Consider the following 18,798-nt stretch of genomic DNA (forward strand, 5'->3'; position numbering starts at 1 on the left):
CAGGGGTAGGAGGAACACGAGGCTTGCGACGAGCAAGAGTGATACCATAGCATTTTTCTGGCGGGCAACGGCGTATAGGTAAAGGGGCACAACATAGTGGGATAGAGGGATCCGATGGGGACTCTGCAGGAGGGTTCGATGAAGCAGAGGATGGATCTTTAGCAAGGACAGGTGGATTTGGGATTGGTGCAGGCAGAGGATCAGAGGACAAGGTGTTCATGGGAATATCAGATGGAGGCTCTTCGAGAGGAACAGGCAAGGAAGGACTTGGGACTGGTGACGAGGGAGATGAGTTAGGAAGAATAAGAAATTCAAGGGGATCTGATTGAGGTGGTAAAGAAGGAGAAGGTGGAGAAGAAGAGGGGTAATACGGAGTGAATTCGTCAAAGGTAGAATCCTTGGTGACAATAAATCGACGAGAGGGTGGATGATAACATCGATAACCCTTTTGAGTAGAAGCATAGCCGACGAAGACACATTGGATGGCCCGAGGATCAAGCTTGTCACGACCAAGATGGTGGTTAGGAGCAAAGCAAACGCACCCAAAGACACGAGGGGTAAGATTGGTTCGGAGAGAAATGTTGGGGAAGGAATGCTGGAGACAATCAATGGGAGTAGAGTAGTTAAGTACGCGAGACGGAAGACGGTTGAGAAGATGAATGGCAGTTAGGACAGCTTCAGCCCAAAAATACTTTGGCACATGCATGTGAAATAAGAGGCTCCGAGCCATGTCAAAAATGTGACGAAATTTTCGTTCTGCAACTCCATTTTGCTAGGGGGTGTAAGGAAATGTGGTTTCATGGATGATGCCTTTTTCTTGGAAGAAAGTACTTAACGTGGAATTGACATAATCTCGGGCATTGTCGGAGCGGAAGCGACGAATAGAAGTGCAGAATTGAGTTTGAATGAGAGAGTAGAACTGAGGAATAACAAGGGAGATCTCTGATTTATTTTTCAAGAGATAGGCCCACGTGAAACGAGTAGCGTCATCAATGAATATACATAACCACCGAGCATCGGACGTGCTATGAACAGGGGAGGGTCCCCACACGTCGGTGTGAACGAGAGCAAAAGGAGTCGTCAAATGGGAAGAAGAAATAGGATCGTATGCGATGATGTTTAGCAATTCGACAAGCATCACAAACAAAGCGGTCCACAGAGTGGCCTTGGAAAAGTTTTGGAAATAAAAGATAAAGAGTAGCAAAGGATGGATGGCCGAGGCGCCCATGGAGAAGCCTACAAACGCTCATGAGACGAAGGGGAACTGCAGCGGCAGCAACATCGAGGAGACAAGGAGATCGAACAAGATAGAGACCCTCATGCTCCTCAGCAATGGAAATCGTCCTCCCCGACACCTTATCACGATAAAAACAGGTACTAGGAGTGAATGTAAGATCTTGGTTCAGATCACGAACAAGGCGGGATAAAGAAAGAAGATGATGAGCAAGCCGTGGAACATGAAGGACTTTAGTGAGGTTTATCGAAGGAGAGAGAGACACATGACCAATCCCAGCCACAGTGAGAAGATCACCGGAAGCTGTTTTTACTTTGGAGGAGCCGGAAACGGGTTCATAGGTCACAAAAGCTCTAGGATTGGGTGTCATGTGGGCAGTGGCACCAGAGTCAAGAAGCCAAGTGGATGATGATGACGACGGAGATGGTGAAGGAGGAGGAGAAGGAATGGTGGACATACCCGCGTTAGCTAGAGAGCACGAGCCCACGACTGGAGGGTCAAGCAATCGCTGAAGACGTTCCACTTCTTCAGGTGTAAAGCCGGGAAGAGAAGCACTCGCCGAAGACGCTCCACTTGGAAGAAGACCATAGGATAGAGGCACTTGACCAGGCATCAGTACTTGGTTGACAGAAGGTGCAACCGTAGCAAGATTGCTCTGTTGTGTTCGCTTCCGTTGAAGCTTAAAGCACGTCTCCTTGGAGTGACCCCGCTTTTTGCAGTAATTGCAGAAAAGGGAAGGATCACCTTTGGAGGATTCCTCAGTCCGAGTAGATGGACCACGAGACGAAGCTCCTGCTCCAGTCGATGTGGTCGTCACCGAGGAGCGCGTGGAGGAAGACGAATGTGCTACAAGTGCAGAAGCCGGGGTCTGGGACTACTGAAAGCGAGATTCTTCAATTCTCGCGCTGCGAAGCGCATCCTTGAAGGAAAGCTCTTTCTCCCGGTGTATAAGCTGAGCCCGTACCACTTCATATTCCGGGTTAAGTCCTATAAGGAACTGAAAAACCCAAAGTTGAAGAGTGTACTTGCGATCCACCAAGTGAGGGTCCGGAGGCATGTAGTGATCAATCTCATTCCACAGAGAAATGAGTTCTGTGCTGTACTCCATGATCGTCCTGTCTCCTTGACGCAGATTGGCGGCCCGATACACTAGCTCATACAGTGTGGCAATATTATTTTTCTTGGAGTGGCTGTCAAGGGCCGCTTCCCACACGGCCCGGGCAGACTCAAGAGACAGAAATTCACCCTTGATACTCGGTGAAATACTATCCAAAAGCCATCGATGGACCACCCCTTCAACGTCTAGCCAGTCATAGTACTTGGAGTCTGTTTTGGAAGGCCCTTCTTCAAGTAAATGACGCATCAGTCGTCCCTTGAGAGTAATCTGGACATATTGCTGCCACTGAAGAAGGTTAAAGCCGGTGAACATCCCATCTGGAGGCATCCGAGGCAGAGAAAACGGTCCAGGTGAAGCCGACCAATTCCCCGACTCAAGAGGTGCCTCCGAAGCATTTGACGTTTGACCCACACTGGGTGGCGTCGATGCTGGCGTCGATGCTGGCGTCACACCAGAAACCGATACAGGCTCCGTCATCTTGATCACAGAATGAAGTGTCGCACGAGGAGCACACGGCTGCAGGAACGCCCGCGGCTATTGGCTGCGTGCGCGGCTGAAGAGTCGAGGAGGAAGCGCGACCGCGACCGAGAGGAGAGCGCGCGGTCGAGAGGGAAGCGTACACTGCCGAGAGAGAAGCACAGCCGAGGAGGGAGCGCGGTGCGGGAAGCCGGAAATGTGGCCGGAAAGAAGCTGCGCCACCAAGAGCAGGTAGCCAACCGGAAGGAGAAGGAGCTCAAGATCGTGGCGAATGTAGAAACGCCAGAGATCGGAGCTACGGTCGAGCCCAGGAACCCGGATTAGGGTTAGAGTTAGGGCTCTGATACCATGAAGACAAGAAGAAAGAACAATTCTTGATTAACAAACAAAGAGATTACAAGGGGTTTTATAGGGAACCCTAATGGGCTAATAATAGAAAGGAGCTAATAATAGAAAGAAGAAAAGAAAAAGGAAAGGAAACAATAATGTCAACAATAAAAAGGTGAATTTTTCAAAAAAATAGATAAAAAATCATGAAAACACTAAGAAAATGGAGGTAAATTAACTTGTCCACAAAATGACCATTCATGTGCTTTAACTCTCTTCCTTTGCCACAATCTATCCAGGCCAACATTGATCTGCACAGACACATTATCCTTGGAAGTTATCAGCATGTTCATGGCAAAACAATTCATGTGGATAAAAATATCTATCATTTCCCCTTCCTCGTTGCGTGGCTTGGCAAGAGTGGATGAATCCTTAAAATCTCAAATGATTCCAAATAATTAGATTAGACCTGACAATGAAAGCATACCAACAAGTGGCTAGGTTTTAGATCTGGCATTGATTGATAAATAATACTATAATTTTTTAATAAAAAATGAAGATAAGGTCTATTTTTAATTTGATACGATATACATTTACACATATCATTGTTTGACCAATGACATTAAGAAAGAATTAGGTTCACACTGGTACTTTGAAAGGTGCCAGCTCTCTTTGTTCCTTCTGAGCCAGGATCAAACTCTTATTTTGACGTTGATTGGGTACAGCCGTAGTAGAACCTAGTGAACCGGGCCTACTACTTAACATTATCTCTTAGATTTCAAAGAAATGGGCTTCATTTTTTAGGCTTTATATTACCCGCAGGAGTCCCACTGCTGTTAGTACCTGCTCTCAAAGCCAGTGGTTACAAAGTAAAAGTGCTTGAAAACAACCTTGCCCGATAGAAATGCTCCTCCCCGCCAATCAAGCACCGACGCTGCTCGTGATAGACTTAGCTTAAGCCTATCACGTTTTTATCTGCTCCCTTGTGATAGAGATATTCTAAACCGTTTATTTCGACTTAAGTCATAAATAAAGTATCAGCCATTTTCTATAAAAATAATAATTTTTTTGGTGCTTCATCAAGTTAACTTTCTTATAAGAGAAGTTCACTCTAGTTACTATTTTAGTAGGAATCATACTATAGAGTGAAAAAAGAGTCTTAATCCTAATTATTCTCATATTTTTGTAATACTTTTATACATTATTCAATTAAATCCTTTAAAATTACTTATGGAGTACGAACCCAGGATCATAGAATGGGGAAGCCTCTTTGGGGGATGGATACCAAAAAATGAGTTGGTGGGAAACAATATTAGTGGTGGTGAAGATGGAGGTTAGCTGAACGGCTGGAGTGGATAGTCAGGAGGGAGTTGGTTTCTCTTCTAAAGGTGAGAGGATAGGAGAAAATACATTGCAATGATCATAGTGCAATTGATGCAACACGTACGGCCGGGATCGACGGCGCGCGTTGCAACACAGGGCGGCGAAGAACAACACGCAGTTTGACGAGGAATGCAGGATGCACGTTTATGCAGAAAATAACAAGAAGTACGGCTATAACTGAATAGGGCGGTGCACTGAAAGAGCTTCCATACGTGTCACATATGATTCGACTCCCAATAACCCGATAGACCAATCGAAGGATGCCGTGGCGGGGGTATCCTTGATCCAACTATCTATCCCAGGAATGAAATGATGAGCAGGGAAAAGAACGAGTGGTAACACTACCCCAAAACCCAATATGTGGGAAAGACGAAGGCAAGATTCGAAGGTAGTGCACGTGAGTAAAGTATTGCAGGAGATAATAACGCGCGAGATGGGTAAGCGTCGTGACCTGCGGACGAGAGTCCGGTAGTCGCGGCGGTCGCAGCCGTGTCGCAATTGGCATGGCGGTCCGGGGCGGCAAGACGGGAGGCGGGCGAGGGCGGTCATCCGGGCGGGTCCTGGCGGTTGAAGCCGGAAAGGCGACGTCGTCCCGTTTGGTTCGGGCTTCCAGGTGGGCGGACAGGGGCGCGGCCCTCGCGGAAGGCGGTCGGTGCTGGACCGGGTCACCGGCGGCGCTCGGCGAGATCGAGCAGGCGAGCGGGGGCGGCCAGCCCGGGCAACACTCGGTGGCGTTGCGCCGTGAGCCTGGTCGATCGGAACCGGGGCGCGTTGATCGTGGAGGGCAGGCGGGCGCCAAGCCGGGTCACTGGCGATGACTGGAGGCGCCGGTCGGGCATCTCGGCGGAGGGGTTTCAGGGTGGCGCCAACCCCCCCCCGGAAGCCCTAACATTCCTCCTCTGGCCCTTCTTTTTTCTAATCTTGACAAAAATGCCCCTACAGTTGATCAGTTTTACCGAGTTGAGTCGGTCACAACTCGCTGCCTCTTTCCCCGGCAAAGACGTCCGATGGCGGCGCACGAGCTGCCTGGCGTTCTCCGGACGACAAGCGGCGTTCTGGCGGCCCGTGGCGGCTGTCCGGCGGCTGGCCGAGCCTGTGGCGTCGTATGGTGAACTGGACGTAGGACGAGCGAGCCCTAGGGCCGGGGATACCGGATCGTCGGGTGGGCGTTGCAAGACGGGGTGTATACCGGATGGGCAGCAATCAAGCTAGCGCCGGCGGGGGGTCACGGGCACCGGAGTCGGCGGAGGCAGCGACAGAGGCTGGTCGTTCAGGTGGCGACAGTGACAATTCTCGGAGGTTTCTGCAGACATCGACGACTGGCGGCGTGGGTGGTGGCGAGGCGGCGACCGGGTTTTCTTCTCCTTCAAGGGGACTCCATCAAGTGATCTCCATTCTAACAACTGCAAAACAAACTTAATCAATTTCTCTCCCCCTTCCTCTAGGGCTTCACTTCTCTTTTTATAGCGGGAGAGAGGGGACCCTAGGGGAGGCCCGTAATTAGGGACAACCCCCTAATCGGGCTGTAAACGATAGTTTGGAGTACAAAGGAAGGGCCAAAACACGGAGGCCCTCCCCAAACAAAACACAACGAAAAAAGGTCAGAAAATGCAAGGAAAATAGAATTGGGGACGCCTTCTCGTCACGCCGTGTACTTGAACTCCGGGTTCTTCTCGTCAGCTCGAGCTTCGCGACGTGGCTGCAGACGTGCTGGCGTGGGTTGACTTGGCGCTTCCGGTTGCGGATGGCCCCCCATCAGCAATATTCCTTACCTAGATAAAGTTCAACTGATCCTAGCTCTACCTTGTCTCCCTTTTAGGCATTATTTTATGTCACAAAAAAGCAGCCAGATACAAACTAAAAACATGAGCTTAAATACTTAGGCGGGACTTGAAGCATTTTGCCCTTATTTTATTAATCTTCCATTTCGAGAATTTTGTTAACATATAATAAGGAATTTCTGATATTTCTGTAAGATAAGGTATCCTTACAAGATGGAGAGTGCTATTCCACTCCCCTATTGAAATGGTTTTCACTTGTTGAGGAGCTAGCAAAGATCACGGACTTCATGTCCCATGATAAAAATTTGCTTCTCAATTTTTTCACACAGGTAGCACAATTAACGTGTAAGTAAAGGCTTGCACATGAAAACAAGTCAAATGTAAAACTTCTTAAAATATTAATGGTATAGTTAATAAATTTTAATAAAAATGATATGATCACACATGAGTTTCTACCAATTTTCATGATGTAACTAAACATTTTCCTTGATAGAACTTCAAAACATGATCAACTTGAAAGTCTAATTGTCTAGGAATTTAGAGAATAAAGATATAGAGACAAGGGAGCTAAAGAGGGCAAAATCAGGGATGCGTCACTGTATTGATATATGTTATGGAAAAATATTGGAATCTAGTATATTATTTTCCTTTTAAATAATTATTTAGTCAATTAAGCTCCCTAATTGGCATTATTCACTATTTCTTTAGTAAGAGCTATTTAAATTAACATCACAATCATTTTACAATTCATTGTGACCCCAATACTTTCTTATAAAAACTAATGTATTTGAGTCGTCACTTCCAATAGTTTGTATCAATAAAATTCGATACAAACTATTGAATGTCATTGTCAATAAATATGTCTGGCTTGGCTTGGATAACACTTTATGGACTTATATATGTTCTTCACAAAATTTTGTGACGTGACATCACTTCACAGACCATGCTAGAAAGGCAAGTTAGTGACTGGTTCAATGAATGCCAAGAGGAGCAGTGGCAGAAAAGGAGACACATGATGCTAACAACATTGAAGAGCACCACAATTATTTTTTAGAGCATTATCTCTAATTAATAGGGTTTGGCAAGATCATGTTTGAGGTCAGGTCCAATCGGTCAAGTCAGCCAGTCAAGATGACTGTTGACCCAACCACATATAGGGTCTGGTCTAGTGGGTTGAATAGAGTCCACTAGACAGTATCACGTATATATATGATCCTCCAACATCACTGCTTGCCACTATGATTGAAAGACAATTAATAATCTATGAATGTCATTGTCAATAAATATCACACCCTCATTCAAAATTCCCACCATTGCAGTCCAGGAAACTCTCTCTCTCTCTCTCTCTCTCTCTCTCTCTCTCTCTCTCTTTGTGGGTTTATTGGGCAAAGCAAGCCAACAATTCTGGGCTAGTGCCCAACTTGTCTTCAGAACCCTAAACCTTACTCTTGTGTTGGAAGATTCCTCAGGTAAAAATCTATTGTAATTGATGTCTTTGGAAAAAAATAGTGGAAACAATGTGGGCTTGACCTGACCTGACCCTTGGGTCAACTAACCTTACCCCACCAGAAGGACTCATATCATCGGTATGATCGCATCAACTTTCAGGTCAATTTATGACTGGGTTGGCCTTAGTCTTGCAGAACCCTTAACTTATGATAAGCTTCTATTTTTAATTTTTTCTTAGTGTTATGTAAGACAAATGAGAATCCGCGTGGCTAGCAAGAGCCGATACCACAAGACGAGAACTTTGATGTTAAGTCCACTGTGGCGGGAGAAATTCGGGACGGATCGACAAGACTCCACCGGCACCCGTTGTATTAATACCACATCACATGTAAGAATTCTGGGCAAAAAAGAATAACTCTAAGAAACCCATAAACGTTTCTAATATATATATATATATATACTTTCATCTTAAGGTCAACTTAAGATGTTGACCGTCACCAACAGGAGTGTTGGACAGATGATATCTGAGAGCGTCAGCTCCGTCTTAGAGAGCAGCTTGAGGATGCCATGCGACGACAGGAGATATTTTATCTCCAAAAATTGCGTATCCAATGGCTGCGAGAGGGTGATAGGAACACACGTTTCTTTCATGCCTCGATCCGTCATCGAGCACGTCCGAACTACACGACCTTACTAGAAACGCATGGTCAGGACCCTGCCCAGCTAGCAGCAGCAGGAGTGGAGTATTTTCACTCTCTCCTTTCCTCCCAGCCCACTTTCATGAGCGAGGGCATTTTCTCCTCCATCCCTCCCTTGGTGCCCGACGAAGAAAACGCACTTCTGCTAGTCCCCCCCGACACGCGCGGAGATCAAAGATATAGTGTTTTCCTTGGGCCGTAACAAAGCCCCAGGATTGGATGGATTCACTGCCAAATTTTATACGACATGTTGGGATGTTGTAGGCACTGACTTGGTGCTAGCTATCAAGGAAGTGTTCATTGGTAAAGTCTTCGCTAGGAGTTGGAAATCCACTTTTTTGGCGCTCATACCAAAGGTGGACGCTCCAACTTCCTTTCGCGACTTTCGTCCGATTAGTCTTTGTAATGTATGCTATAAAGTCGCATCTAAGATCATTACAAACCGACTAGGGCGCTTCCTTGATAGACTTATCTCACCCGAGCAGTGTGGTTTTGTCAAGGGTCGACAGATCCATGACAGCATCACACTAGTACACGAGCTAGCCCAGTCGATAGACACACATATACCGGGCTCCAATGTCATCATCAAGCTTGATATGGAGAAGGCCTTTGATCGAGTTGAGTGGAACTTCCTACTTGAAGTGTTGCGGCGCTTCGGATTCACGGATATGTTCATCGCACTTGTCGATGCTTGCTCGTCAATGCCTCGAAGAGTAGCTTTATTGTAGGACCCTCCACCACTATGAGGCGCTCTGAGATCATTCAGCATTATACACGATACACACGAGGATACCTACCGTTCGACTACCTTGGATGCCCTATCTTTCTTGGCCCTACTCGTCATCACTACTTTGATGCAGTGCTAGGGAAGATCAGAAAGAAACTAGAGGGATGGGAACTTCGTTTCCTCTCCCCAGGAGGACGCATCCAGCTTATCCTACATGTCCTCATGAGTATCCCGCTACATACTCTAGCGGTCCACTCACTATCTCTTACAGTTCTCCGCTCTGTGGAACGCCTATGCGCACACTTCTTATGGTCAGGTCACCTCGAGGGAGAGAGCCGTCACCACTGGGTTTCTTGGGCGAGAGCATGTCGACCGACAGATGAAGGGGGGTCTAGGGATCAGACGCCTCTCGGACGTCCAGGACATGCTTCAAAAGAAACTTGTATGGCGTATGCGTACCACTAACTTCCCATTGGGGAGTTTCATCTTAATCAAATACAGAGAATGGGCCCGTCGCGAGTTAGATGACTCAAGTCACACGTTGGCTTGAGATGACTCAAGTCACACGTTGGCACATCGGACGAGGAGACATGAGCGCGTGGTACGATACTTGGCATGCTGATGAGCCACTCGCTTGCCACCCCAGTTCGTTCCACACTGTGTGACTCACTGTGTCGCAGTTTCTTAGAGGCAACACGCCACACCTATGGGAGCAGCATGGCCTCCCTTTAGACACCCTACCTGAGGTCCAGCTTACGCCCCTCGCCTCTAGTCCTGATAGTGCTATCTGGACACCCACACCTCATGGAGCCTACACATGCCATTCCTCTTGGGAGCATTTTCGTGTGAAATCTCCTCCCCAACCCTGGGGTCGGCGCATCTGGCATCGGGCGATCCATACGCGAGTCTCCTTCTTCCTTTGGAGACTCATACACCGAGGCCTCCCGACTGACAACCGAGTGACTCGGAACGGCTATTCTCTTAGTTCCCTCTGCTATTGTTGTCCGAATCTTCCGCACACAGAGACGATCGACCACCTCTTCTTCCACAGCGAGACAGCAGTGGCCTGCTGGCGCCTCATCACCGACTATCTTCGCCCTCTTACCCCGGCTGAGTGTTTTGGCAAATTTATCATCTTGCCAACTCGCTCCGCCCGGAGCCCCATCCTCCCCATCACCATAACTTATCTTCTATGGAATATTTGGAAGGGGCAAAATTCTTCTCGTTTTGCAGGTACACCCATGTGCGCAGTGGACATCATGCGTCGAGTTCAGCTGTGGCTTCGGCGCATCCATCCTTTACTCCCCTCTTGAGTCGGTCGATCAGCACTCGCGTGCGCCCTCCTCCGCTCTATTGGCATCCCGGTGACCCCCGCCGCCACCCGCATCCAGTATCGAGTTGTTTATTGGCTCCCACCACCAATAGGCTATCTCAAACTGAATGTGGATGGGGCGGCGAAAGAGAATCCGGGGCCAGCAGGGGGAGGAGGTACCCTCAGAGACCACATAGGGAGTTTACTTTTTGCCTTTTCTTCTTTTTATGGCATACAAACTAACACAGTAGCCAAGGCCATGGCAATATGTGACGGTCTACTCCTCTGTGAGGAACGAAACCTTCACAATATCGTCGTGGAATCGGACTCACGAATATTGGTTGATATGCTTCGTTCAGGCACATGCTCCTAGTGGCGGCTACATCGCGTGTGGAAAGACATCGTGCGGTGCCGCTCGCGCATAGCGTGCTATCGTCACCAGCTACGAGAGGGCAACCAGACAGCCGATGCCCTTGCCAACCACGCAGTACATGTCCGCACCCCCTCCTCTCTTTTCCATTCTTGGCAGGTGCTCCCGACCACGGCCCGAGGATGCCATCGGCTTGATCGTCTTGGCATGCCCTCCCTCCGCACACGCCGCCTCCTCGCGAAGTCAAGCCCGCGAGATTGGAGGATTGCGTGGAGTGCTGGCATTCGAGGCGTGGACAGCGGGCGCCTCGACTAGAGCGTCACCGGGCACTACCTCGAGCACACTTGCCGACGGAGAAGACACACCCCGAATAGAGCGTCACCAGCTACTACATCGACATCGCGGAGCAGCTCCGGAGGGACGGAGGCGCACACACTTCCTCGCGCGGCTGCGAGGTATCACTCATGTATCTTTTCTTTCCCCTAAATATGGGCGTGGACGAGTGGGATCCGAGTGTAATTGGGATATATATACTCATTCCAAGCCTATAAACATTGAAAAACACTACATCTTATAAATAAAAACCTCCTGGGTGGCGTCCAGGGCACGGCTGGATCGGACTACGGGCACAGCCCTCGGGTTGGCCATACCCGGCACCGTGTTTTTTGCCAATAAAAAAAAAAAAAACTTAAGGTTGGGTTAGGCCCATTATATATATGAGGCATATGATGAAAATTCTTTTTTTTGGGAATTTTTTCTTTTCATTTGGAAGACGGAGGGTGGAAGTAAAATGGGCCGAATTGGGCCAAGCGGCCCAATACTGTTCTTCTTCTTCCTCCGTTCGCTGTTCAAGCAGAGCTTCGGAATGAGAGAAATGGAAGCTCTGCGGGCAGCGATCAGATCTTGCTCGCCGCCTCGACGATTCTGCAACGAGAGATCGAGAGCGTTCTCTTGTCGTGCGATGAATGTCGATTCCTGCGATGTCAGCATCCAGAGAAGGTACTCGGCCTTGTTGTTGGACGCCGGCGGCACTCTCCTGCAGCTCGCCAGGCCGGTTGAAGACACCTACGCTGAGATCGGTCGAAATTACGGTAATTAGCGAGCTCATTCATTCGGATTTGATGTCGGACGTTGAGATTTTTGTAGGTGTTCATCCATTTCTCGTTTGCTTACTCTAAGGGATGACTGCCAGCGTTGGTGAAATCAAGCAAGGATTCAGGAGAGCCTTTGCTGCACCTTGGCCTAAGAAGCTCCGCTACCAGGTCGCTTCTTTGTCTCCTTTTCTCTCAAAAAATCAATGAAGAAACTTGATTTATCTTCCGTTTTCAGTTAAAAATTAGTCAAAGAAACTTGACTTGTCTTCTTTTTTATCATTCCGATCACGTGAATCAAAAAAATTTCTTCCTCTTCTCTGGTTTTTTTGATAAACTCTAGCTTTTACCATAAAGGTGCGAGATTTGTCAGATCCGGGTCGAAATTTGAGGAATTTATCTTCGGTAGCAGGGTGATGGAAGGGATTTCTGGAGAATTGTTGTGTCCGAAGCGACTGGATGCTCCCGCGTCGACTACTTTGAAGAAGTTTATCAGGTTAACCTTCCTCAGTGGAAAAAACTATAATCGGTGCTGTTTTCTTGGGCAATTGTCTACGTTTTGAAGTTGTGTGTTCTTTAGCATTTTGCCCGGGCAGATGCGTGGAAATTACCTCCCCATGCTTATGAAACCCTTTGCCGCTTGAGAGAGGCTGGAGGTCATTAATATGCCAATCAAGGTTCTTGGTTTCGCTAGGTTGATCTCCATAATCCTCTGACTTGTGGGAATTTTGTTCTTCTTTTTCTCTAGTCAAGTTGGCTGTTGTTTCCAACTTCGACAATCGCCTGCCCAAGCTGCTCAGGGACTTGTCCATTGCTGATCTGTGAGTTCTTTTTTTCTGATTGGCTTTATTTCGCCAATCTCTCTTTTTTTTACGCTTTTTACCCTCATAAAGTCATCTTTCTATCTTTTTATTGGGTTTTTGATAAGAAAGTGAGGGATTGTGTGTCAAAGAAAGAAAATAGTCGATCTAGAGAAGGTTGGGATAAACCAAGATAAAGCCAGCTGAAGATCCGGTGAGGCAACCACAACATTGGCAACGTCAAACCCCCATTGAATTCTTCTTGGCTGACCTAATAAAGGGATTTCGGTAAGTATTTAAAAGGAAACGGGAAAGAAACCCTAATTGAAAAGACTATATTACCAGTAGTGGACTGAAAAGACTCGAATTCCCCTAGAGGTGTTGGGGATTATATCATACTTAAACTATCTTCTGTCTTTGTTTTCCTATCTGCTGACCTTCCTCAGCTTAGTCACTTGCTGACCATGATGTTGCCCACGATCTTGCGAGATCCACAATTCTTTTTCAGCAAATCCCTTTGTATTGAATCATATTGTGCGTATTAGATGACCTTTGAACTTTTCCAGTTGGATTTACTTGAGCGGTCTGGATTTTATGTACTGCAAAGTTACAGTCTGGCATATTAGACGATATTTTGGTTTTTATGTATAATCATCCTACTCGGTTTATAGTCAATGAAAGGTGGACTTGAACTTGGGACTTGAACTTAGTTTCCTTGTGATGTTTCCCTGCTGTTGATCTTCAACAGCTATGCTATTCATATTTGACAACGGCTGACCATTGATCTTGAAAGATTCATGATTCTGTTTATCCAAATTAATATAATAGATTACTGATTGAGACCTTGGTGTAGGTTTCTATTCAAGGAGGATCTTGGAACTGAAGAGAGAAAACGGTAGAAATTTTCAGAATTGTTATTAGTTACATATAGGCTGCCTTTGAGAGTATCTCATTTTCAGAATTGGTGGAATTCAACATCTGACTGCTGCTCCTGTGGGAACGGTTCGATGTATTCAAAGGAAACTACACTGAAAGCCAATGACAAAAGACCCCCAACCAGGGGATCCTATCAGTTACATATAGGCTGAACAAAGCAATGATGATTTGCTGATCTTGTGGCTGATTAGCCATGCTGAGACTTATGACTGGATGTTGTACCTCAGACCTGTTCCATCCTGCATCCCTTCCAGGTGCAAGGACAGAAGACGGGAGAAGTGACTTGTGGGATGTGCCTCTCCACATGAGATTATTATAATATGAATGAGTCCGAACTGTCCAGGTATGAGTTCTCCTGAGAATACTTTATTTTCTTTTGTTACTAGACCACCTAGAGATGCATTCCCTCATCCTGTCCGCCTTTATGTGACACAGGACAGGACATACATTACAAGAAAGGGATGTGTGTCCCTGAAGGTTGTCTCACATCGCGTCCTCTATCCTAGAATGCTGGTTGGGACACAGCTTATCCTGACCCATTCCAGATGCCGCATCATCTGGAACGTATCGAACTCCGACTCCCATGAGATCCTTATAACATAGGCCAATATGTAAGTGGAAGAAGCGAGAACCCCAGGTTCATAATACTTGTAAAATATTGATAAAATCTTCTGGCCCCGGCTGTATCTTCATTGCTTCAGTCTGTTAGGACATTACGCTCTTTTGGTGGGGGGCTTCATATCACTCGTCCTAGAGGAAATTTGGAGCAAGAGAAGAAGCAGATAGAAGAAGAACTAAATCAAGTATAACGACAAGGAGAATAGCCGATCCAACACAAGTCTGCACATGTTCAAACCCCGACAACCCCACTGGGATCCCGGAGCGACAATTCTCCAGGTCCATGGCATATCGCCTATGCTATAGTCATCCTGCCCAAACAAAACCCCCCCATTCCCACGATTCCCACTTAACGATAAGGCCACCATCTTATCACATGCATTCTTCAAATGCACATGCCGGACCCTTGACAGTATTTATAGCCTTCCATTTAGGAGGGCGGCAGTCAAGAAGTTATGGAAATTTGTGGCAGACTCCCTAGCCCCTATCTGTACCCCCTTCAAACAATCAGAGATCCTCTCTACTTCTGTTGGTTTGTCTGAGCAGATTTTCAGACAGCATCCCTCAGATATCAATCCCTCCCTTCTTCTGATCAATCATCTCCCTTTCTTTCTGTTTCCCTTCGTCCCAGTTTATCCCTCATTACCAGATGGGAGCTCTGGAGTTTCTACCAAATTCTTCTGTGTTTAATCATACTGAGGGTAATTTTTTGACGTTTGATATCGTGTCATAATTCAACATGTGAGTGACGGTGTGTTCATCGATTTATCCATTAGTTTGATGGATCCATTTAATTTTACTTTGTTTGGGATTTTTTTCATCAAATGTTTTTGCTGCTGTTTCTTCCTGCTAGATTCGATGCCATTATTGTCTCTTCAGAGATTGGATACGAGAAGCCAGATTCAAGGATCTTTGAAGCAGCTTTAGGTATCTTGGACTCTGACACACCCCATATAAATTTCTCTGTCCTTTGTAGCTGCAGCATTCTTCTATGATGTTTATAAGAATGAGATTCTGATGAAATGGTGCATTGTACTTGAAAAGTTATCTGATTTTTAATGTTAATATTTTTTGCCCCAGATATCATGACTGTGGATAAGTCGCTATAAGACTGTTTATAGGAAATAGTTATTCCCAATTTTTATGATGCCGATATTCCAATAGTTTGTTTTTTCTTTGTCGTAAGGACTTTAAATTAGCACTGGCCTTAACATTGTCATCTCATCCTCCAAACTAAATTATATTTTTTGATTCTTATTGATGTAAGATCAACTTGGGGTCCATGCTGGTGAAGGAGTTCATATTGGGGATGATGAATTGGCAGATAAAGTGGGTGCTAATAAGATTGGGATCGACTGCTGGTGAGTCACTTTACTTTGAATCTTCTAATTTAAATGTTTATTTTACTTTGAGTTAACTACTCAATAATCTATCTTGTCATTGATTTCAAGTGGAGATTAATCCGCCGTGGGATCATTCCTTTCAGGTTGTGGGGATCAGATGTGAAAACATTCCGCGAAATCCATGACCGAATTCTCCAGCAAGGTTCAAGAGAATAATGGAGAATCAAAATTTCTGGGTCCAGGTATAAAGCACATTTAGGCGTTATCTATTTTTTTATTATATTCTTATCTGTTCTCGATTGATTATAGTGTTTGGGCATCACTATCTGTAACAACCGTCTCCATGCTCCCGATGTCCATGTCATGACCAGATCCGAGTCAATCAGGGTTGTATCGTTTGACTTTGTCACTGGGATTGGATCTAGCTATCCCATTATGAGCTGTATATGCCCAGATAGACAAGTCTTTGGAGTCTGATTAGAAAAAAATTGCACATATTGAATTCCTACACTTGTGGCTAACTGGTCCCACCTTAATGTGGATGCCAGTGATGACGCATGATAGCGATATCTGCTGAAGATTCATTAGACGAAATTCTAAGATTCACATCAAGAAACTAGAAGTGCAATCGGCCCAGAAGATATTGTCTCCTTTCAACATATTTCAATAAAACCTAAATTTTATAGTTTATTAAAACTTAAAAGTGAAGTATATTTCTTTAACTTAGCCATACTTAGACGATATTTCATATGGAAAGTGTTACCAACCTGTGTTATCGGTTACACGGTTGAAATGTATTTCATGCTCTTAGATTGTGTCTGATGCCTAAAAAAGAAAAGGCCACCAATATTTTACTAGAACATCCATAGGCTCCAACATCTAACTTTGTAATAATAAAGCTCAATCACTGCAGGACCTTTTCTTCCAAAACTAGGTTCCAGAAACAAACCCTTACCATTACAAAGGGAACAAAAACTAAAACTTTTTAACTTAACCTACCATTATTGATCCGAATATTCTCTCAATGGTAACATTTGATGCTATGTTTTAATACTTCCCTTGTGTATACTTGATATACGTACATCAGATTTATGTCTTCTTTCTGCATGAACATGAAAACTCACCATGACATCAAAATAAAAATGATTTAAATATATATTAAAATGTTTGTTGAAATTTCAAAATTTTTAAGATGAAAAGTATTCTAGATGAGTAAGAAAATTAGGTGATGAAGTTATAAAATCAATGTCATTAGGATAATGACAATAATTAGGCTTTGATGAATGTTCTATGTTGGGTTTATTGCATCTGTTAGTATATCTCAATTCAACAGCTGATCAGCCACGGCCAATTCATGTTTAACCCTGCGTAAACTCATGGATGAAGTTGAAAAGGCACAGTTTTATCTTTGTTCATTCATATTCTTGAGGAATATCTGCCTTTAATTTTCTAGTCAATGGATCTAGTTAACAAATTTGCATATTGACATCATGAAAAAATATAGTATACTTTCATCCACGTCAAAATTTCTAGTACAAGCTGAATTATTTTGGATGACCAATGATAGCCAACAATCATATGTACTACAGAGTTCACCACTTCAAGTATATTGGGATAAACTATTTGGGAAGGTTTTTTTCACAATTTATGATGTATTGACCCAAAATGCAGAAGAAATCCAGTTATTGTCCATAAAATCCAGTCATTTTCTATTTGCATTCACAAGAAATGAAATTCAGACATTGTTATGGCTTTGAAACTAATTTTATTTTTTGATGATAGATGATATAGTACAAGATATGCCACAAATTCATTGTATTTAATATCAATTCAATCATAAAGAAATTTATATAAAGATATTTTGAATTTCTCAATTGCCATGATAAATTCATTCCCTTGGGGACTGGATATAAGAGACAGATCCAGTTGAAGAGCTAGAAATAAGAGAATAGTAATAGGAACATAATATGAAAAGACTGATAAGAAAGTTATTGTAGAAGTGCCATATTGGCAGAGACAGTAAGAAGGTATTCAAGAGATTGTCGATATCTAGGAACTAGATAAGAAATAATGGGAAAAGTGTTTAATACTATAGTAATCGAAACATAACATATAGAGATTAAGAAGGGGTTATGTAGATTGTAATATAATTAGATATAAATAAAACAGGGAAGGTATACTAAGGAGTTAACATGTAATTTTCAAAAGGTTATTAAGAGATACTGATGGGTTACAAGAAACTGTTTAAAAGATGAACATATATCGAGAAACATATCATAAATACAGGATAATACATAAGAGATATGATATTGGTACAGTTTGATATCAAGAACAATATAATATGAAATACAATGGTATGAAGATGGGAGTGAGATAATTAGAAGATATTAATAAGATGGTTCAAAAAGATGAAGTAAATAGTAATAATAGAGTAGCAATTTACTACTAAGAGAAAGAAGCGATCAATAAGTGCAAATTGCTACTACGGCAGTAGCAATTTAAGAGGAAAATAAGGATATCAGTAAAAGAAGCGATGATAGATGAACAGGTAATAAGATGATAAAAAACAATGTAGTCATATATCAGTGGAAAATTGAATAATAATATAGTATGAATATCATAATGGCATAGTGATGGTATTTTAAGTAGGTAGTGCAATGATATGAGGAGGTGATATTAAGACTTTGATAAGACAATGATAATATAATAGGAATGTCATAAGACCATACAATGGAAATGAAAATAAAAAGAAAGGACTGATAATATGAATATGGAGATGAAAGATGGAAAATAAAATTCAATGATACAATAAGAGACATATATTTATGTCATAAAAAAGATACATGCATATTAATGTAGAAAGGAGGTGAAATGAATACGAAAAGGAATTTATAATACAGGGCATTACAGCATTGAGCTATTATCATTATTTTAACTAATTACCTGTGTATTTCTTAACCAACTAAAGTGCAAATTTCAGAATATTCAACCTAGATTTAGCACTAAAGCTGGTGAGCACCTACTGCCGCTTATGGAATCATCAAAATATTATTGGTGCATTCTCCTCGTAGGAATTAACACCCTGAAATTGGTAAATAACTTTTGATCTAGATTAATGGAAATTAGGATAAGAAA

At 44.0% G+C, this 18,798-nt stretch overlaps 1 protein-coding gene across 1 annotated transcript; it reads left to right on the forward strand.

The window, feature by feature from the left end:
- The first annotated feature begins 11,688 nt into the window (after nt 1–11,688).
- LOC144713867 (Haloacid dehalogenase-like hydrolase (HAD) superfamily protein) lies at nt 11,689–16,173 on the forward strand. Its single transcript, XM_078588586.1, has 9 exons — nt 11,689–11,966; nt 12,055–12,137; nt 12,379–12,462; nt 12,547–12,622; nt 12,715–12,787; nt 15,174–15,247; nt 15,588–15,681; nt 15,807–15,905; nt 15,973–16,173. The coding sequence occupies exons 1-8, from the start codon at nt 11,741–11,743 to the stop codon at nt 15,877–15,879; spliced, it is 783 nt and encodes a 260-aa protein (XP_078444712.1). The 5' UTR covers nt 11,689–11,740; the 3' UTR covers nt 15,880–15,905; nt 15,973–16,173.
- The last annotated feature ends 2,625 nt before the right edge of the window (nt 16,174–18,798 follow it).

The sequence above is a fragment of the Wolffia australiana genome, chromosome 16 (genome assembly GCF_029677425.1).
Source record: "Wolffia australiana isolate 7733 chromosome 16, ASM2967742v1".
Taxonomy (NCBI): Eukaryota; Viridiplantae; Streptophyta; class Magnoliopsida; order Alismatales; family Araceae; genus Wolffia; species Wolffia australiana.

Excerpts from the sequence above, each read along its gene's own strand:
- LOC144713867 (XM_078588586.1), top strand. The coding sequence starts at position 11,741 with ATGAGAGAAATGGAAGCTCTGCGGGCAGCGATCAGATCTTGCTCGCCG. Across the intron at positions 12,138-12,378 it reads CTAAGAAGCTCCGCTACCAG|GGTGATGGAAGGGATTTCTG; the intron begins GTCGCTTCTTTG and ends CTTCGGTAGCAG. Across the intron at positions 12,788-15,173 it reads GACTTGTCCATTGCTGATCT|ATTCGATGCCATTATTGTCT; the intron begins GTGAGTTCTTTT and ends TCTTCCTGCTAG.